This window comes from Amaranthus tricolor, chromosome 1 (genome assembly GCF_026212465.1).
Source record: "Amaranthus tricolor cultivar Red isolate AtriRed21 chromosome 1, ASM2621246v1, whole genome shotgun sequence".
Classification (NCBI taxonomy): domain Eukaryota; kingdom Viridiplantae; phylum Streptophyta; class Magnoliopsida; order Caryophyllales; family Amaranthaceae; genus Amaranthus; species Amaranthus tricolor.
Window position 1 is genome coordinate 6,152,532 of NC_080047.1, and position 21,052 is coordinate 6,173,583.

Sequence of the window (21,052 nt, forward strand, 5' to 3'; positions counted from 1 at the left end):
TTCCTTGAATTCTCGAACAGCAGTTACAGGCTTGTTACCTCCTTTACCTTCATCATTTTCCTTTTTTCTTTTCCTCATTTTAGGCCTTCCAGGCATCTTTCGAAATGGTGGAGGAAGAGGTTTGGCTAAACTGGTTGTCGGCCACATTTCGCGTCCCGGCATACCATCACTACTATCCTTAAAATCAGAAAGTTGTTGCTGTAGGGTTAAACCTCTCTCAATTGGTGTAAGGTTTAGGGTTGAAATAGCATCTGAGTTATTTGTTTTAGATCTAGGGTTAGCACTTAAACATTCTTTATAACCCGTATATGTGTTTGGTGGTCCCATTTTCCCAACATCAACAACTATATTTGCTCTTTCCAGGTCATCCACAACCTCATGTGCCACATCATTTCTTTCAAGCTCCACCTCATCTGTCCTAACATTGATCAACTCATTTGCCAACCTAGAATGCTGCATTTTCGAAGAACTTCCTTTTTTCCAGATTTTCAATTTCTTCATTTTACTGATTTATCTAATTTTAGGAACCATTATACATTATTTTCACACAACAATAATCAATTAACAAATTACAAGATAAAAAGAGGAAATTAAATCCGAAAATAACAGCAGCCAAAGGAAGAAGGGAGCGAAATTAAAGACAAAATAAAATACAAGAATGAAGAACAAAAACTTAATTGAGTAGTACTACATACCTCTAAAGGTTAGATGCTTCAGCTGGAAGATGTTTCAAGGAAGAAGGGAGGGAATTCAAGAACTTTGAGAACCGGTTTTTTGGAAGAAGAAGAGGACAGGTATGGATCTTTCGAAGAGCAGCAGCGAAGAACAACGAAGAACAGTACTGAATTGAAAAGCAGCAATGAAGAAGGTTCAAATATTAATGGGTCACGTGCGTCACACGTGAGAGTCAAACGTTAATTTGAACGGTCAAACTCTCATATCCGTTAAGAGGTAGTTTTTTGCAAACAAAAGCATTACATAAGGTAGTTTTTTTCAAAAAAAATTAGAAAAGGTAGTTTTTTGCAAATTCATGTATAGAATAGGTAGTTTGTTAGAATTTTCTCTAATAATAATAATAATAATAATAATAATAATAACAATAATAATAATAATATAATAATAATAATAAGTAATCATGATATGATATGATCTGATCTGATCTGATTTGGTCTGGTCTGATCTGAACTTTTCTAATCTGATCTGAATTGATCTGGTCTGATCTGGTCTGGTCTGATCTGATCTGATTTGATGTAATCTGATTCTAATAAGAATAAGTAATACCACCCTCCCCTAAGACGCTTTTCTTGAGAACTTTTTCAATTTTTATCCTATTTCCTTAATACAAACAAAGACTTAAACTTTTTTAAGGCTAAAGTCTCATTCCCTCCTTAAAAGACTTTTTTTTCAATTCTTGTGAAAGATAGTCTTTTTGAAAGATCATTTCTAATTTGGTCAGTCCATTATCATATTTTAGTTTAATTAAGTTTTAATAGGGTGAGTCTAAGAGATGTCTCTCAAAAAAAACAATCTCTCAAGAAACCAACTAATTGTAAAAATTTACTTACAAGTTATATTTTTCAATAAGCCGATCTAATTAAAAATTATCTTTCAAAAATCCGTCATTCATTCATGATCTAATCGGGTTCCAGGGTTTAGCTGATGTATAATTGTCATTACTCATCATGAAACGCATCGAAACATTCTAAATTTCTAATTGATCTCTCTTTATATTCTCTAAGTCTTATTGTCTAACTTCGGCCTCAATACTGCAATTCCCCAAATTCTAGGGTTACGAATTCATCATCACCTTCAAGACGACGTAATCCTACCTTCAATTTTTTCGATTCAGCGAAAATGGTGTTAGCGCAATTAGGTGGGAGCATTTCGCGTGCTCTTCAGCAGATGAGCAATGCGACAGTCATTGATGAGAAAGTTCTCAATGAATGTCTCAATGAGATCACTCGTGCCCTTTTGCAAGCCGATGTTCAATTTAAACTTGTTAGAGACATGACCACTAATATTAAGAAGATTGTTAATCTTGACGATCTTGCAGCTGGTCATAATAAGCGTCGCATTATTCAACAGGTAATTTCCGGTTTCGATTGTCAATTTTAGGGTTTTGTTGTTTCTGGTGTATTAGATGTATATGGTTGGTTTTAACGTATTGATCTTTGGAATTTGATGGATTGCTTGCATATTTACTGTAGCGTAGATAATTTTATTGGCAATCGCAAATAAGTAATACAAGCAGTAAATTTGTAGGGCTAAATTGGGATCATTCTTCATTGGGTTTTTCTAATTGCTAAACCCTACGAATTGCAAGGGAAAAAAAATGAATTCTTTGGGTTTAATTTTGCAAAATAGGTAGCGAATTGGGAATTTATACAAATTAGGTTGTGCTCACCCCTCTGTTATTTCGTGAGTTTGTAGTCTTAAATTTTACGAGCTTGAAGGAAGTGAAGCTTTGTTGCGAAGATTTGGTTTGGTTGAAAATTTGAGATTTTGTGTTGAATTATCCTTTTGCATTGAATTATGTGTTGGTCCAGTTTATGTGAAGTTAGAGATGACCTTTGCTACCAAAGTTTCATTGGACATAGTCTCTGTTGTCGGAGATGACTCTTAATCCCACTTGGGTGGGAGCCACTTATTGTTCGCTTGAGCGGGACTCGCTTATTGACATTGGGGTGATGCATATTTGTTGTCATTGTATCATCTTGCATTAAAACTGCTGTTTAGTTGGTATAGTACATGAGATGAATGGTTAGAAAAAGACACTTGTTGTTTAGTTGAAGGCAATTGTAATTTAGTTAGGTTTATATTCCTCTATAGGGATAGATTTGATTGCAAACTTATGTAGCCCCATTGCACACTAAAGTAGCTTCCGCCAAGGTGCATGGTAGGGATTGATTTATAAGCTTGCTTCAAAGATTACATGTTGGAGGTTTGCTTTTTCTGGAGTCGACTAATTAGTTTGTGTTTTTTAGGCTGTATTTAATGAGCTTTGCAAAATGTTGGATGCTGGAAAGCCATCTTTTACTCCAAAGAAAGGAAAACCAAGCATTGTCATGTTTGTTGGTCTGCAAGGTATTTCTGTCCTTAATATATTCGGGCAAACCCTATTGATCTTGTTAATTTTATTACATGAAACTATTAACTGCAAGTAGGGAGTAAGCTAGAGTTTAGCCTTTTAGATATTTTGTTTGGCTGGAGGATTTGGAGGGAAAGAAGATAGGAGAAAAGAGGGGAGCTCTCCCTCTTATTTTAAAATAAAGATGAAATATTTTTTTAAGAATCAAATCTCTCGAAGCTTGCGCCTTTTGAAAATTTGGAATGAAAATGGTTTCCATTTCCATTCCTTCTTTTGCCTCCTGTTTTCATGTCTAAGCTATATGTAAAGGAGGATTTCACCTTTCTCTCTTTTTCTTGTATATGATATGATTTGATAATGTCATCGAGTAATGATTATGCTGTGTGCTTGAATTATAGGGTCTGGAAAGACAACGACATGTACAAAATATGCTTATTATCATCAGAAAAAGGGTTGGAAACCAGCTCTGGTTTGTGCTGATACTTTTAGGGCAGGTGCTTATGATCAGTTGAAGCAAAATGCTAATAAAGCTAAGATTCCTTTTTTTGGAAGGTATTGTGATTTTTTTTTTCTTGTTTTGAATATGCTGACCTATTGTTTGTAGATGGGTGAAATTGCTGGGAAGAGAAGATCTTTTGTTGGGTTTTGGGGGTAGGGAGAGAGAGAGAGAGAAAGAGAAAGTAGAAGAATTTTTCTGAGAATGAGAAGAGAAGAGACAAGTATTTGCTATGGTTGAAGGGAGATTGACACTTATAACTTAATTGATTGTTAGAGCTTGGTTTTTGTGATGCCTATCTAATCTGATAAGGCAGATTGATTGTTCTCGAGTTTGAATCAGAATGTAGGCTGGTGAGAAGGAACACAGTATGTATAAAATTGATTTGAAACTGTGAAGAATCTACCTCATTTTTGATGTGTCTAATTCTTAAGTTAATCTCTCTTGTCTTTAGCTTATTTTTATTTATCACGTCCTTGTTTTTTAGAATCACTGTTTATTTTTTCTTTTTACATAGAGTCTTGAATGTTTTTTTTTCTCTTGGAGGGGGACCGAAAAATATGCTTCGTGATGGTGTTATGAGCTAAGAGGTAGATTTTGACTGTCTTGTAGCTTGCATAGAGGACAAGGGGGATGAAATATTGATGAATTGGAATTGCTAATAGTGAGCACACCAACCACTCCCTCTTCCCTCAATAAAGGGAGAAAAAAGAATTGAGACCAAATAAGGGAACTTTGGCTTTTAAATTTTCAAAGCTCAAGTGATGTGGTCTGTTAATTACGTGATTGCACAATGATTAATCGTTGTATTATTGATTTTTTTCTTTTTATTTTTTTGAATATATCTCTCCATTTTATCCTCATTGTGGCAAGTACTAATGTCAAATAATAGGGAATAAATATGTGCATTTATGGCAGTCGTTAGTGTAATTGTAGAATTTTGAAATCTTCATGACATTTAAATTTCAAGTAATGAGTGCAAGTCATGAGTGTATTAGGCACTTTTGGGAGAAGGCTTTGTACCTCATGCTGATTAACGAAGAAATAACAAGGTACAAAATGGAGTTTAGACAGAAGTATGACAAATTTTTGTACTTTTTCAGAATCTACATCTTTGTTGCTACAATGTTTTTGATATATCTATTATCTGGTAAAACTAGCCTATCAGATCGACATATTATGCAATATGTAGAGTTAAAGTCCCATTTTTGATAGTTGGATTTAGTTTGCAATCTTTACTTTCTCTAAGATATGATTCCATTGTATCATGACGCTTAAATTCTTTTGATATTTTGGTACCTGGGTTTTAAAATTTAAACACGAGCAAGAATGTATTTTTGAAGACCATTGTTTATATCCATTGATAATTACATTCTACGTTAACAGTTACACGGAATCAGACCCAGTGAAGATTGCTGTTGATGGTGTAGATACATTTAAAAAAGAATCATATGATCTCATTATCATTGATACCAGTGGACGCCACAAGCAAGAGGCTTCTCTATTCGAAGAAATGCGACAAGTTGCTGAGGCAACGGTAATCTTTTGAGTTTTTTATTATCTTTGGATTTGGATTTGTTTGTTATTGTATGCATTTATTTGTGAGTGAAGGAAGACGAACCTTGCTTATTTTATGTGTTTTGTTTCAGAAACCAGACCTTGTCATTTTTGTCATGGATAGTAGTATTGGTCAAGCTGCATTTGATCAAGCTCAAGCTTTTAAGCAAAGTGTTGCAGTTGGAGCTGTGATTATTAGTAAAATGGACGGTCATGCAAAGGGAGGTGGTGCTCTTAGTGCGTAAGTATTGTGGTATTAGAAAAGTATATATGTTTCTAGAGCTATCCTTTTTTTTCTCCCCATCAATGCCAAGTAGAAGAGATTGTGTTTGTGAACGGTTTCATGGAAGAGTTTGGAGCAAGCATGTTTTTGGTATGACTTAGCAGGTGTAGTTGTACAGATGGTGTAAGGAGTCTTTTTTTATTGGATGTTGTCGTAGTTGTCAAAATTCTTATCTTAACTGTTTATTTTCAATTAATCTAAAGTTATTCTTACAAACTCGGGGCTTAACTCGAGTGTACCATTGCATATGGTATCGGCAAGAGTTTATGGGTGCTACGAGCAAAATTTTGATCGAGCAATTTAAAACAGTAAAAGAAATAACAGATAACAGTTTGATAGTGCATCAGAGAGTAGCAGGTCATATTTCATTTTTTTTTTTCTCTTTTTCTATTCTACTATATAAATCAAATCAAATGTTGGAGGCCAAGTTCATGCAATGATGGAGCATATTAACGAGTTATTGGTGATTTGGAGGCCAAGTTGGATCAACAATTCAAGTTGCCAGAATTGAAGTTAACTAAGACCACCACTGTCTTTTTGGAGGGCTAGCGAAAGCAACACGTACTGTTAGTGAAGTGGAGGCTAAGATTAATAACTATTATATTATAAGAGGTGGGAACCATTCCTATTGTGAGAATTATTGGTTAGCCTAGTGGTTGGAGGCTTTTTCTTCTACCCTTGCACAAAGGTTTTAAGTCTCAACAGTCAACGCCCCTCCCCCTTATGCCTGCAAGGGGGATCCACCCTACGCCAGAAAAAAAGTACCATCTCTCGAATCACATCAAACTTTGCAATTGAAGAGATTGAGTTATTGTTAGTTTTTAGGGGAAAATCTTTGAAAGACGTGGGGGATGATGGGTTTATGAAAGAGTAGGAAACTTATTGTCGTTGGCAATAGAGAATGCTCGTATCACGTAAAGAAGCTTGTATTACTCATAATAAGTCATAACAATATTTGTAAAACTATTTTTGTCTTTATCCTGCGGGATTATTTATTGTATGAGCTCGATCATGAGATTATCGATGTACTGCATACGCTAACCTACCATGATTTGTTAATTAGGATCATCTTTCTTGCTCAGAACAACTTTTTCTTAGAATTCATAGGATGTTGACACAGTGGGGCTTTTAGGTTGCCTTTTCTTATTTGAAGTCTTTGTGCTTGAATAGAGTTGTTGATATGTTGAAAAGGTGCTTTGTAATCCTCTATTCTCTTAGTCTGTAAGTTCTTGATGTAAATTCATGATGTAATTGCCGTGCAGTGTGGCTGCGACCAAGAGTCCTGTGATTTTCATTGGAACAGGAGAGCACATGGATGAGTTTGAGGTTTTTGATGTCAAGCCATTTGTTAGCCGCCTCTTGGGTATGTTCCCCATCCTCGTATTTTGTACTTATTTATTCTGTACATTTGTGCTGTAACTGTTTGATTGCTCTGACATACCGTTTCTTTCTTTCCATAAGGTATGGGTGACTGGTCAGGGTTCATGGATAAGATACATGAAGTGGTTCCCATGGACCAGCAGCCTGAGCTTTTGCAGAAATTATCTGAGGGGAATTTTACTCTCAGAATCATGTATGAGCAGTTTCAGAATATCATGAAGATGGGTCCTATTGGTCAGGTATGCTGTAGCCGTCTCTATAATTGACGTTTGTATGTCAACTCTAGGCATGGCTCTGATTGCACCGGTAATTTGTATACTTATATGTTTACCTTTGTTGACTGGCTGGTGACTCGATCTTTTTCTCTTCCTCAGCTAATACATCCTCCCCCCTGATTGCTTCTCACATTTTTTTTCTCACTGCCCTTTCTATGGCTTAACTTCATATTGCAAAAACGCCTCTACCTTCTAATTTTCTATCTATCCAATTACTAAAGTTCCAGTCTTCTGAGCTGCAATGCGCTGATCAGCTGTCTGGTGCCTGACTTTTTATCATCTATTATAGTACTCTTATTTCTACTCTCAACGGCAGCAAGTTGGACACTTCAATCTTCGTCATGCTATGTTTTCTTTCCCTATCTACCTCATCTCCACATCTCTCTGGTGCTTTGTGTTTCATGTCTGCTTGTCCCTTCCATTTATGATTATTTCCCCCCTGATGGTAAGTGTTAGTCATTGTTGGTGAGGGTAGGTAGCTGCTTTGAGTTTTGAGCACCTTTTAAGCTCTTCTCTAATAAGTTTTTTAATGCTAGGTTTTCTCTATGCTTCCTGGATTCAGTTCTGAGTTGATGCCCAAAGGTCAAGAAAAAGAGAGCCAAGCAAAGATCAAACGCTATATGACCATGATGGATTCAATGACAGATGAAGGTAGGTGGGTTTTAGGATGTTCCATTTTGGATTAAAATAAGTGACATTATATTAAAAATTTGCTTTTGGATGAATATTGATTTATAATTAGGTTTGTAATTGTTTGTATTTTGATTGCTTTTGTGTTTCATGTTTGAAATTTTCTGGTACACAAGAAAGCTTGATTTATGATTGTGAACAAATAAAATTTATTTTGTGATTGCCTTAAAATCATAACAGGTTAAATGAAAATAATTGGAAGTTCTATTGAAGATTGTGAAGAAAAAGTGGAGACATCAATTCTTAACCCTAGGCATTGTAATAAAGGTCTTTAATTTGGTACACTATTGTTTTTTGAACTTTAACTTTGGCACAATTCTCGAAACATGAAGTGGTCCAATTTCCCTGGGCAAGGCATTCTTTAGATGAAAACTGTGTTTGCTTTATTTTGTCAATGCTTCTAGAAGTTTTTATCGGGCTATTTACTATGTGAAGCTTAGTAATGTCAAATGAGAATCCCTTCACTCCTATTTTTTAGAGGTGTTATAGAAGAGCTGTGTATATGTTGATGATGGGTGGGGGACGACTTGTGTATCGTTTCTTTTGATTAAACTACACATATACTTTCATGTCTGAACGTCTTATCTTAATGTCTGCACGTCTGTTGTTTTATAAAAGAAGGGATGGTTTCTTGTGTGTGCTTGATCAAACATAAAACCGAAGCAATACTTGAAGACTAAAAATCAAGAAATTAACTATTACTTCTATCGTAGTTTTTCTGTTATTTGTTGTATTTTTAGGGTAGAATCTGTAAAGAAAATACTTCCTCTTTTTTCCTGGACAATGGTTGAACATAGTTTTCTTGGTTTTATTTTTGATCTTGATGTTGCAGAGTTGGACAGCTCAAACCCAAAGATTATGAACGAATCACGAATTTTGCGTATTGCTCGTGGATCTGGCCGTCTTGTTAGAGAAGTTATGGATATGATGGAGGAATATAAACGTCTTGCCAAGATCTGGAGCAAGATGAAGGGACTTAAGATTCCTAAGAAGGGAGATATGAGCGCCTTGTCACGCAACATGAATGCACAGCATATGAGCAAGGTTCTTCCTCCGCAGATGTTGAAGCAGATAGGAGGTACCGGTGGTTTGCAGAACTTAATGAAACAATTGGGAAATATGGGTTCAGCTAAAGACATGATGGGTATGTTTGGCGGAGGAGACAAGTGATCAGTCCTTTCAAATGTGCTGTTCGTTCTTATTAGCTTCTGCTGGCATGAATTTTTTTGGCTATATCTTCGAAATTCCAATTTGCTTTCTCCGGCTACTTCCCAGATTTACGGCCAAATATTCGAGTTGCCTGCTCTTTGATCTCTCGTTGCTGTAAAGTACGTTCATTGATAGGTTTCTATTTTTGTTTGTTTTTATTGTAAACTAATTAGTAATTACTATCTCAAGACTCAAGCTCATACATCAGAATTGTAAACAATTAGTTATCTATCCACCGGTTAATTGTTACTAACATTAATAAATCTTACTGACAATTATATTTATTTGTCTATTAGTAATAAGTTGATTACCTATTGGGTTAATTAAGTTTGTTCTCGTGTCATGCTAGTGCCCCAAGGGTACTGCCTTGGATAAGGGGATGACTGTAATCTTTTAATGCCGAGTGCTCGATAACACTGTCTCAATTAATTTGCATTCAATTTTCATTTACCCTGCACAATTTTCTCTTTTGGTAATAATTTTTACAATTATCTTTTATTCTCCACTATTTATTTCTTTAATCAACTTGTTATTTATCTGTCTTGTTCACCAATTACAAATTTCTCCCTTTGTCCTCTTGATATAGCACCTACTTTTCAAGGGATGGATGGAGTTATCTTTATATTTAGAGGTGCAAATCAAGAGGAACAGGGTATAAAAAAAAATAAGGTGCAATAAAATTGGACCTAAACCTTTTACCCTAAACAGCCTTAGATACTGCAGGAATAGTGCTTGGGATGAATTCTTGTATTGTTAACCTTGGGCACTTTTGTGTGCCTTTGCTCCTCTAATTATGCCCTTTACAACCCAAATTGACAGGGAACAGAAATTTATCCTTTCAAGAGGAATATTTAAGAATGATCATTAAGCCAATACAGCAACGGAAAAGAAAAAAAATTATCGTTTTTCTTTTATTTTATTACATATGTCCTTTAAGGGAATTGCCGATTAAATAGTTCAATAGTCCAATATTATTCAAACAATTTGCTCGAAATATTACATTCAAAATGAACATAGCTGTACATTATTAACCTCGAATACTCACAAAAACTTGCCCAAGACGGTTTGCTTCGGGGATGCCACTTCTCCTTCATCCTCCTTATCAAACTGGTTTTGTGTCTTAACAACGCATCGGATAAGAGAATTGATTTGCTTCCTTGTTCTGGCATTATCTATAAAGAGTTCAGTAACCATCTTTCTAAGCTCATATATGGCTGAATCGGCTGACTTGTCTGAATTCTCAACATCATCGGCAAGCAACTGTGCCTGTCAACTAAAAGTCATTAAAACGAAACCACCAGGTCGTAGAAAGCAGATCGTAAAAACTAGAATAATCATGAAATTATTATAAGAGCGTGATAAATTTGTTATTGGGCTTGTACACAACAAGACCCACATAAGAGGAGAGTTGGCCGCACACAAATCCTATGAGGTTCCATTAGGTTTTTGTGCTGCCAACTCTCCTCTTATATGGGTCACAAGACCAATGACAAATTTATCAGAGCGCCCTTCAAAACAATTTTAATTACTTTCCAGAAAACTTTGGTCCCTTTGACGGACCTTTCGACCAAATCACTAGATCTGACTTGTTGAGCTTAGGAACAAATTGGTAACTAATTCATGCAGGCACAAAATTAGTGGCGAAGATGTATAATTTGGCCTCGGCCTATTGACATAAAACTAATTAGCAGTTAATAATCAGCTAAGGATCAATCCAAAGAACAGCAAGGGATCAGTAATCATTAATGAGGGGAGGAGGGTGTTGATAACCTTAAGATCATAAGGAACATGAAACAAACGAAAAAGTAACTGCACAAGAAAGTACCTCAGCCAGAAGAAGACCAATTCGATTATCAGACGTTGTAAGTAGATCAATAGCATCTGATGACGAAGTATCCAACACTAATTTGTCTTCCTCTTCAACTAGGACATCCACACTAGACTCTTCCAGCCGTTTTCGAAGAATTGAACATTCAAGCAGCAACTTATCATTGACAATTTTTGCAGATTCCTTTCTTTGCTTTTCATTTTTGAGGTCTCTCTGGTATCAAGATGATAATAGGTAGATATTACTAAAACACAAACGATGTACAAAAAGAATTGACATTCGAAAAGTTACCAAAAAAATAATTGCATGACTGGCATGGAAATTTTACCCATGTTGCTGATGTATGTAATCTTACCCATGTTACTGATGTACATAATCTTACCCATGTTACTAATGTGCGTAATATTACCCATGTGTTCAATACAACATTTCTTCATCCTAATGCCAGTAAGTGGCTCCCAGTGTGGGGATTTGAGGGATTAGATGTACGTAATCTTACCCATGTTACTGATAATGCCAACAAAGAGATTGTTTCTGATTGACCCTTGGTATATTTTTTTTGTTTTTCCCAAAAAAAGAAAAAGAACAAGAAAATCATCTCAACTAAAGCTTAGACATAGACAATATACGTAAGACTTTCAAAAAAGATGACTGGAAACTTGCTCTAATGAAAAATCCATGATCAATGGTGATCTAATGCAGATACATTGCCCTATGCGCGTATAGATTAAACAATCATCTACCAGACTACCACCTTCATACCAATTGTGAAAAATAAAAGATATGTCAGCGTTTGGAATAAAAACTACCTCCAGTACTAGCTTTTCTTTCATCAAGTTGCTAAGCTCCTGCTTTATATCTGTTTGTGAACTTCGAAGAGACTTAACCTCTTTACCAAGCACTTTCAAATCCGTTTTCGATTTTGTTTCAGATGCTTCTAGATTTTTCTGTAAGCTCTCAAGTTGATCCTTCGTGACATCTAATTCTTTTCTCAGGTTTTCATTCTCCTGGGTAATAGCTGAATTTTCTGAAACTATACGCATGCTTTCATCCTGAAAGATCACACAATAAATTATTTAAAAAAAAGACTAAAAAGCGATTATTCTAGGTCACAAGTGTTTGTACGATTTCAAACCTGTTCAGATTTCAATTTCATTTCCATTTCCAAACACTTCCTCCGAAGTTCCTCCATATCCCATTGCATCTGAGTGTACCTCTCCTTGTCAAATGAAAAAGCTTGTTGAAGATTTCCTTTTGTACTCACTTTAGTAGTTTCCAGCTCTACTTCCAGATCTGTGATCTGCGGAAAAGAAATCCCACAAATCTTTACAAAGCCATTATCAAAAGTATTTCGCCTATTAATGTAAGGTCGAGTTATAGGATGGACATGAAGGGGCAACCACCATTGCCATCAAGTAAGGTCTCAAAGTGAAGCTTGGGGGGTACATAGCATAATCTAACAAAATGCAGGGAGGATAAAAATAGATAAACCAAAAAAAATCTTGATTTAGAAAAGTACCTTTGTTGTGAGGTACTGCCTCACTGCAAGCTCTTGATTCAATCTAGCAACAAGGTCCTCAACATCCGCTTTTGCGGTAGTCAGTCTTCTCTGCATGGTAACAAGAACCCTGCTAAATTTATTGCGGTCATCTGATGGAAGAGCCACCAATAGATTGCTAAGAGATTGTAGACCTTCATCTATCAAACCTTCTTCTCCCGCAGAACAATTCTCACCTTCACTCTGAGCTCTAGATGTTTCCCACTTTGAAATTTCACTAGTTTTTTTAGAACTTATTCCATTTCTAGAATTTTCAGTTGGCAGGTGCGTAAGATTTCCTAGAGAATCTTCATTAGATTTATCCTCCTTGCTGCAACCACTAGCTTTGTCGAAATTTGACGCAGAATTTTCCCCGCTAATTACAGATACAGCATGATTATCATGCTTAGGTGTTATAGCATCAGATTTCTCATAACTAGCACTATCGAAGTAATCTGATGCGACTGATGAAGCATCACCAACCACAGAGACATTAGAACTTGACTGATACTCAACAAATGAAGAGACACTGCCTCCAGATGAATCATTGAATGCTGAATACAAAAAATCAAATCACTTGTTTGATTAGGTTGCCAGGTTGAAAAACTTAGTAACATAGTTAAGGTGCTCGAGAATCACCCACTGAAAAAATACAGTATTAAACAGCAATGGAAACTAAGATTTATATGGAAAACACCTACAAGACCTGACAGCAGCTTCCAGCTCCAGAAAGATTGCCACAGGTGCACTCCTTGACACGCCAAGGTTTGATAACAATTTCTCCATCCAAATTTCCAAAGCAATTCTTCTCTGTTTAAAAGAAACAATTGCTGAATAATAGTCCTTCATTTTTCATATTACAATGAAAGTTTGAAGATATTACAACAAAGTCTAAACCCCATTACGCTTGAGTGCATTTCGACGGCGGACTGGAGAGAGAAGATCCTAAGTGGTTTTAAAATACAACAGTGACCAATTTAACAAGATTTTGAAATAAGGATTTAGCCTATAGAAGTTATCCTTCTGGAGCAACGGAAGACAGAGATCAAACACAGAAATTTAGTCAGCACAAACAAGTAGATCATCATATTCCAAAATCTACATTGGGCTATTCTTGATGCCCGTGTAATTAATTTTTGGACATAAAAATGGAAAACAAGTTTTGCATTATAAAAAGAGGTGAATACATTCATTTTAGAAGGATAAGAAAGAGGAATCTTTCTATAGCGATCATTTTTAATAAAAATTTTACCTCTTCAACCAAAATCTGGCTTTGAACTCCTAAGAGCTTCCTTGGAGGAGGTGCAGGAAGAACTTTCTTGGGAAATAATTTTTGGAGCTGTGAAAAGGAGGAGCTATATATTAATTAGAGCTATAGTTAATGTCCTACAACAGCATTAAAGCTAATGAATAATTTAATCTAACCTCTGAAAACAGCTTCACGAATTCACTAAATCTTCGTAATATTAATCGAGTGGTTGTAACTGCTTCTGGTGTTTGTATGCCCACTTGAACCCTGTAATACTGTCCCATAAAATAGTGTGAACAAAATCCAAAAAGGAGCCATGTACGAATAAAAATCATACAGTGGGGAGGCTATATGGACAGGAATGACTATAGTGAATACCACTTACTAGAACCATCAAAAGAAAGAAAACAGTATTTTGAATATATGCCCAAATGTACAGAACAGGCATGAGGCATACCGCCTAAATCAAAGCATAAATAATAGTATATTACTTCAACCAGTCCAGCCTCCCACAGCAGTCCCAAAAAATGATCCAAAAAAGAAGGGACAAGGACTTTAACCACAAAACAAAGGCAACCTTTGCTCCAATGTTAGAAACATACGCTAAAAAATTATTAAGGAAGATGAAAGAAAGTTTGATGGCCAGCATTTTCTTGAAACTAGCTTTTTTGAAGTTTGAATGAAATATTTAGAAGGAAGAATGAACAAGGATTATCTACATATATTATCATCTAGACTAGAATTGACCCCACACGATTATAGCATGAAACAGAAATCAAAGGCAAGCTCTGTAACTGCTTGTTTTTTCATTAGGAATCCAAGTGACAAATGAGTTCAAATAAATTTAATACAACAAATAAATTTAATACATACCACAACTGGACCAGAGCCTCTTGAATTTGACATGGTAGTCCAAGAAGGAACAGTTACACAGTAGCTCCATCCGGTGTGAGGATCATGAGGCCAAACGGTCTTACGTCCTTCCTGCAGAAAATTCAATTACCGCAAGTCAAATCAAGACAATAATCTAAACACAAGGTGAAAAGCAATATATTAAGTATAACCAACAGCAAACAATGAGCCATGAATAGGCATACATAAATTATACTCCCTAAGTCCCCGAGTTGCTACATTTCTCATATTTGTCCGTACCACTTAGTTTGCTACATTTCCTTTGTCCCCACCAATTTGTTTAATTCTCACACATTTCTTCTTCTTTTAATATAATCCACACAATTCAAATTCTTTACCTTATCCACCAACAACTGAACTACACTTTAATTTTTGTTCCAAACCCTGCAAAGAGCTCATGGGACATTGCAGTATCAATTGTTGACAAGATCATGGATCATTAGAAGCCGAAAGGGTTCACGCCAACCAGCCATGTCGATGGCCACATACCTTGAAGGGAAAGGTTCAACCCAAATATTTCACCACTCGTATCATCGCAGTATTTCCTTTCAGAATAAATAACGGATTCTTCAAAACTAACTATGAAACTCTACTGCAACTCAATGACAATTCGACAATGCATACTGCAAATGACAAATTATATTCATTCTCATTTTACGCACAACCTATAACCAAAAGGCATGGTTATAACTCTTAGAACTTTAATATAACTCTGTATCAAGTTCGCTTAAAATTCCATGTGAATCACAACCTTAATCTTACATACCAAACATCTAAGTACGAAACTACTCATGATATTATCATTAGACAAATATATCACCATTCTTCATCTTTTAGCCACCATGATTGTTGATAAGTGCAATTTAAATTACATATTTATGTACTTCTTTTGGTAGTTTAGTTTACTGGAATACTGAAATGTTTTAGGTGAATATAGCTTTGTTGCTCTGTTATATGTTATTACAATGGTTTTTGAGCAACTGAATTATTATGTGTGATTTTAAAGAATTTTTAGTACAAGACTTGGTTGATTTAATATGTAGGGATGCAATCAAGATAAATGCAAAATGGAGCTTAAAACATCTCCAATACTCGACTTCAGGTGGAGGTTACCTAAATGTCGAGTCTTCGTCGGTGCTGAAGCTGGAGAACGCACTTTAAGCCGACTCGGTTTCACCCTAGTTTTTCTTAACGATGAGTCGGTGTTAACTTCTAGAAGCAGGAATATTGGGCGCACAAAAGTCGACTTGGCTTCCACCTATATTTCTTGGACGCTGAGTCGGAGTTACCTTTTGGAAAGTTGTTTCGTTAGATTTTGGAGCATTTCAATTGTTTTAATTATTTATTTTATTTATTTAGTCAATTTTAGGTTAGCAAGGGTAGACTGTTACAAGTTACAAGAAACGGTAGTTATTTAATATTTGGTAAGCACCAACTATAGGGAAAGCCGAGTGGTAACTAATCTTAAATTTTTTTCCACAAAATAGCACTTAATTGTTTGAAAACTCACTACAGTAACTACATTAAGCAAAAAACGTTTATTAGCCGTTGAATGGTGAAATGACACGAATGCCCTTGTTTAATTTCAATAAAAGGAAGCATCTTCTTCCTCTTCATTTCAGTGTGTTCTTGAGTTTCCATGGCTTCCATTCATATCTTAATTCTTACACTAAAACTAAATCTCTCACATGGTTGCATCCTAGAAATTCCCTCATCGTCAATATCTTTTCCCATAATTGATAATTCTCCTAATCCCCTTTCTTTTCTAAAAAATTTCATATATATTCATGTGAATCCCAAATATTCAATCATCTTCCCTACCAATTTCACAATTTAAACTACCATTACAATTATTGGATAATTTCACAATTTAAACTACCAATTCAATTAAACTACCTTTACCTCAAACAAATTAATTGCAATTTAACCAAAAAAAAAAAATTAAATACAACCATATAAACTTATATTCTATTTTTATCGGATAATTTCTTTGCAATTAATTTCAAACTACAAAACACATTAATTTCAAAAGTGGAACTCAAATTTTAGATTCCCATTACAATTATTGGAGAAGTTCCTTAGACAGGCATGAATGATGAAGGGACACTCTGAAGCAGCAGAACTTTTATTACTAGTCGTTGATTCGATCCATATATATTATCTATGCAGCCTGCAGGGATTAGGGATATGCAATATCCATTTAACCTAAACATACCTAATTAATACAAATTGCTCCATCGTGAACAGATTAGCCTCTTTTTTGGTTCCCAATACCCAACCCCTCCCACAAACACTCTCAAATCTCAATGGAAGAGGAAGAACATTAGTGGAGAAACAAGAACAAACAAGAACACATTCAATGGAAGAGGAAGGAGGTGCTGATTTTTAATGAAATGAAACAGGGGTATTTATGTCATTTCCATAGTTAACAGAAATTAAACGTTTTTGGCTTAATAATGTTACGATAGCTACTTTTCCAAGAGTTGAGTACTATTTTGTGGAAAAAATTTTAATAATCGCTACCACTCGCCTTTTGCCATAGTTGGTGTTTACCATATAGAATTTCCCTTAATATTTTGAGAAACACTTGATGCAATTATTCAGTTTTTTAGAGTTTTACGTTGTTTTCCACTTTTGCAATCTCTCTTTCCTTTAGCCCTAATTTATCAGAAATACACTTTTTTGCATTCCTTTCTATTCTAGATACATTCCTCCTCCATAGCAAGCAATTTACTACTATAATTTGTGTTATTTGTTTTCTTTATTTTCTGATTTCATGTTCATTATCATGTTCAGATTCATGTTTAATTAATTTATTTTAAAAAATTTGTCTTTCGTCGTGTCTAGCAAGTAATTTTCCTATTTGAAGTTGGTGTTAAAGCTATTGAAGTTGGCATTATAACCTATTAAAGTTGAATAGGTTATAATGCCAACTCTAATAGGTTATAATAGATTATAATTGGTTAAAATGTCAACTCCAAATACCAAATTTAATAGGTAATAATACCAACTCTAATAGGTTATAATATCAACTTCAATAGGTTATAACACCAATTCCAAATTGGTTATAATACCAACTCCAAATACCAACTTTAATACGTTATAACACCAATTTTAAATACCAATTTTAACAGATTATAATACCAATTTCAATAGGTTATAACACCAACTTCAATAGGTTATAACACCAACTCCAAATAGGGACAAACACGCGCATCAATTTTTAAATTTTTCTCTATTTTAAATTGTTGGACCTAGGCCTGGAGAGCTGTCTCTTATAAAGACAGTTTCTTAGGAGAATCACTTATTATTTTATTTCAATAGAACCCCTATTCAGCCCAACTTTTATTCAACCCAACTCTTTTAAAACTCTAATAATTACACAAATTCTTACTTGAGACCGTTTATACAAGAGTCATCTCAAGTTTGGACTAACCCAATTTATAAATTAAAAAAAAAAATTACTAAATTTTCTAAACACGCGCTCCTCTTAACTTTTCAACTTCCATTTTCAGTTTTCATTTCACTTTTTCCTGACATAAACCACTCATGGTCCTCTCTCAAACTCCATTAGTGATTTTCAATCTCCATCTTTCTCTCTCAAACTCCATTGTTGTTTATTTTCTATTTATCTTCTTCAACATTTATAAGACCATCAAAGGTATGTATTTATGCTTCATCTTCACCATTTTCGTTTTCAAAGCTTTCATTTTCACTTTTTTTGGGTTAATTGTGTTATATATAATATATTAGTTGGAATTACAATCCTCTTATTTTTTTTTAAATTAAACTTCATCAATAGTGGAAATAGTGATGTTGAAGAAGACAACTATGGTGGAAATAGTGATGTTGAAGAAGGAAAGTAAGTTAGTGTTTTAAGCTAATTAAAGTTTGTATTTTAATATTTTAATTTGTTTGTTTTTGATTTTACTTGTTCTTGATTTTAGGGTTTAAAATTGGGAAAGATAAGTGATGGTGATGTCTTGGCTTCTGTACTCGCAAAGAAGATCAAAAAAATTTCTTCTAAGGATCAAAATAACAACCCTTAACAGTCAAAGGTGGCTGATTAAGTACCCAAACAAAAGGCTTATAGTAGCTGGAGTTATAATATTATGTATTTGGATTTATAATATTGTGTATTTGGGTTTATAATATTGGTATTTGTCGTATTGTTATGTATTCATATTTGGGATTATGTTGGAATTATAATAGTGTGTATCTGGATTTATAATGTTATACATATAGGTTTATAGTAGATTGTATTTGTGTTTATAATTGTGTGTAGTTTATAATATATTGGATCTATAAAGCAATGTTATAATCCCAACTAAATAATGTTATACCCCAAACTAAACAATATTATAATCACAATTAAACTATGTTATAAACCCTAATAAACTATGTTGTAACCCCAATTAAACAATGTTATACTCCCAACTAAATTATGCTATAAAACCAACTAAAAATGTTATAACCCACACTAGACAATGTTATACTCTCAACTCATTAACCTATGTCAAATGTTCACAGTTATAATACCAATTATATTATTGTATAACTATAAATATATGTTGTTATAATCCAAAAATACATTATGTTATAACCCCAAATATATGTTGTTATAATCCAAAAATACATTATGTTATAACCCTAAATATATGTTGTTTTAAAACCAAATATATTATGTTATAACCCTAAGTTATTATATATACTACTCTGTCCCATATAATTTGAAGCAAAGAGAAAGTAGTTGTTTTTTAATAAAAAGGTAGATAATGGTAGAGAATGAATTGTGTGGTTGAAACTAGAAGATAGTAAAAATGTATGGATAAGAATAAAAGAAAGTGGTGGGCCATAGTCCAAAAATAAAAATAATGCAAATTAAGTGGAACGGACCAAAATGGAAAATGCTGCAAATTAAATGGTACGGAGGGAGTATGTTACTTATAACCACAAATATATTATGTTATAACTCCAAATGTATTATGTTATAACTCCAAATATATTGTTACTACACAATGTTTACCCCCAACTACATCGACCTATGTCAAACATTCACAGTTAAAATACCAATTATATTTTGGTTATATCCCCAAATATATGAAAATATAACTACAAATGCTTTTATTACAATTCTCCAAAAATTAGCCATAGTTGTCTTCTTCAACATCACTGTTTTCCACCATTGATGAACCTTAATTATTTAAAAAAAATCAGAACCACAACATCTTTTATTACCTTCCCCAAATAGTATACATTGTTGTTTTTTTCAACATCACTGTTTTCTTCCACCATTGATGAAGCTTTATTTAAAAAAAAAAAACACAATCGAATTTAAGCATCATTTCTTCCATTGTTAGACAATATTTTGAGGTTGTAGAAGGTGTGTATGTTCAATAGTTGAAGATGGGAGATGAAAAAATCTGATTTATTAATAAATGATGCTTGCTTGGGAATATACAGTTAATCAGAAAACTTTTCATTTTTCAACAAGACAGCATTTTTCTTCTCTTAGGAATGACACGCGCATGATTTTTTTAAAAACAGTAATTTCTTTTAAAATTAAGATATTTTATAAATATAGTAAGTCGAGAATGTGGGTTGGGCTCTTTTGAGAGGCGTCTATACTATAGAAGGTCTCTCAGAAAAACCCTAATAATTTAGGGTTGGATCGGGGTCTCCAGTGGGCCCCGGCCCAATACACCAGGCCTAATCGTAGCACTTGCGGTAAATAAAATTTCTCATCAATTGCATATTCCTTCTCTCATTCCAACATCTTAGAAAACATCCGACAATGTGGAATGCTTATACCACTTTACATCATTAGACCCTAGTGGTGGAAAGCTTTGTGCACCGGACTGCCTCTTTACTTCATTCCAACATCTTAGAAAACATTCTAGCTACACAAATTTCACACAACTAAATTCGATCCAAATAAAACCCCCACATTCTAGCACACCCCTTGTATCATCCTGAATCCTCTAAGTAAAATCCCAAAACCCTAATTAACAAAACCCCAAGTTAAAATTTCATCAAAAAATCAGCTCACTAACATTAAATGTGACAGAAACTCACAATAATCAAGTAAATAGTAAATTAATTTAAACAACCCAAATCCCAGAAATCAATAAATTAGCATATAAGCCATAAAAAATCAAAAATAAACAAATAAAAAGGCATACCCATTTTTGAGGAGGGGGACTCCAATCCATACCCAAAGGTAAAGGGGAAGTACCATCATGGCGAAAGGCGGATTCAACTTTTTCTTGTTGAAGGGGTGAAGAAGAGTGAAATTCACGAGTCAGGGTTTCATACAAGAATTGATCTGATACTCCCAAATCGTCAAATAAGAAATCCATCCCATATGCATTCATGATCTTTTCTGGACTGAAATTTCTTGGTTTTTTGCAAGTTTTTGGCGAGGAATTGAATTGTTAAGTGTGGAACTATGGCTAGTTGGCTACTACAGTTAAAAGAAATGGGAGCTACTAGACTAAACCACGTGTTTTGCACGTGTCTATTAACCATTTTTATACTCGGATCGTTTG

At 34.4% G+C, this 21,052-nt stretch overlaps 2 protein-coding genes across 2 annotated transcripts; one reads left to right on the forward strand and one right to left on the reverse strand.

Moving 5' to 3' along the window:
* The first annotated feature begins 1,627 nt into the window (after positions 1-1,627).
* On the forward strand, positions 1,628-9,302 carry LOC130812421 (signal recognition particle subunit SRP54 2). The gene is made up of 9 exons (XM_057677978.1): positions 1,628-2,085; positions 2,985-3,084; positions 3,487-3,640; positions 4,971-5,121; positions 5,234-5,382; positions 6,687-6,787; positions 6,886-7,043; positions 7,616-7,730; positions 8,602-9,302. The coding sequence occupies exons 1-9, from the start codon at positions 1,855-1,857 to the stop codon at positions 8,937-8,939; spliced, it is 1,497 nt and encodes a 498-aa protein (XP_057533961.1). The 5' UTR covers positions 1,628-1,854; the 3' UTR covers positions 8,940-9,302.
* A 559-nt stretch (positions 9,303-9,861) lies between these two features.
* Positions 9,862-20,968, reverse strand: LOC130812405 (PX domain-containing protein EREX). The gene is made up of 10 exons (XM_057677977.1): positions 20,687-20,968; positions 14,466-14,576; positions 13,769-13,867; positions 13,596-13,682; positions 13,045-13,153; positions 12,326-12,897; positions 11,942-12,106; positions 11,616-11,858; positions 10,804-11,019; positions 9,862-10,244 (listed from the first exon to the last, which is right to left on the reverse strand). The coding sequence occupies exons 1-10, from the start codon at positions 20,876-20,878 to the stop codon at positions 10,020-10,022; spliced, it is 2,019 nt and encodes a 672-aa protein (XP_057533960.1). The 5' UTR covers positions 20,879-20,968; the 3' UTR covers positions 9,862-10,019.
* Positions 20,969-21,052: the final 84 nt, after the last annotated feature.

What these genes read in the sequence shown, in the direction of transcription:
- LOC130812405 (XM_057677977.1), bottom strand. Translation starts at nt 20,878, where the DNA reads ATGAATGCATATGGGATGGATTTCTTATTTGACGATTTGGGAGTATCA. An exon ending in TCGTGAAGCTGTTTTCAGAG is followed by an intron (nt 13,683 to 13,768) that starts GTTAGATTAAAT and finishes TCCTTTTCACAG; the next exon opens with CTCCAAAAATTATTTCCCAA. An exon ending in GGAAGCTGCTGTCAGGTCTT is followed by an intron (nt 12,898 to 13,044) that starts GTAGGTGTTTTC and finishes TTTTGTATTCAG; the next exon opens with CATTCAATGATTCATCTGGA.
- LOC130812421 (XM_057677978.1), top strand. Translation starts at nt 1,855, where the DNA reads ATGGTGTTAGCGCAATTAGGTGGGAGCATTTCGCGTGCTCTTCAGCAG. An exon ending in AGCGTCGCATTATTCAACAG is followed by an intron (nt 2,086 to 2,984) that starts GTAATTTCCGGT and finishes TGTGTTTTTTAG; the next exon opens with GCTGTATTTAATGAGCTTTG. An exon ending in GGAGGTGGTGCTCTTAGTGC is followed by an intron (nt 5,383 to 6,686) that starts GTAAGTATTGTG and finishes ATTGCCGTGCAG; the next exon opens with TGTGGCTGCGACCAAGAGTC.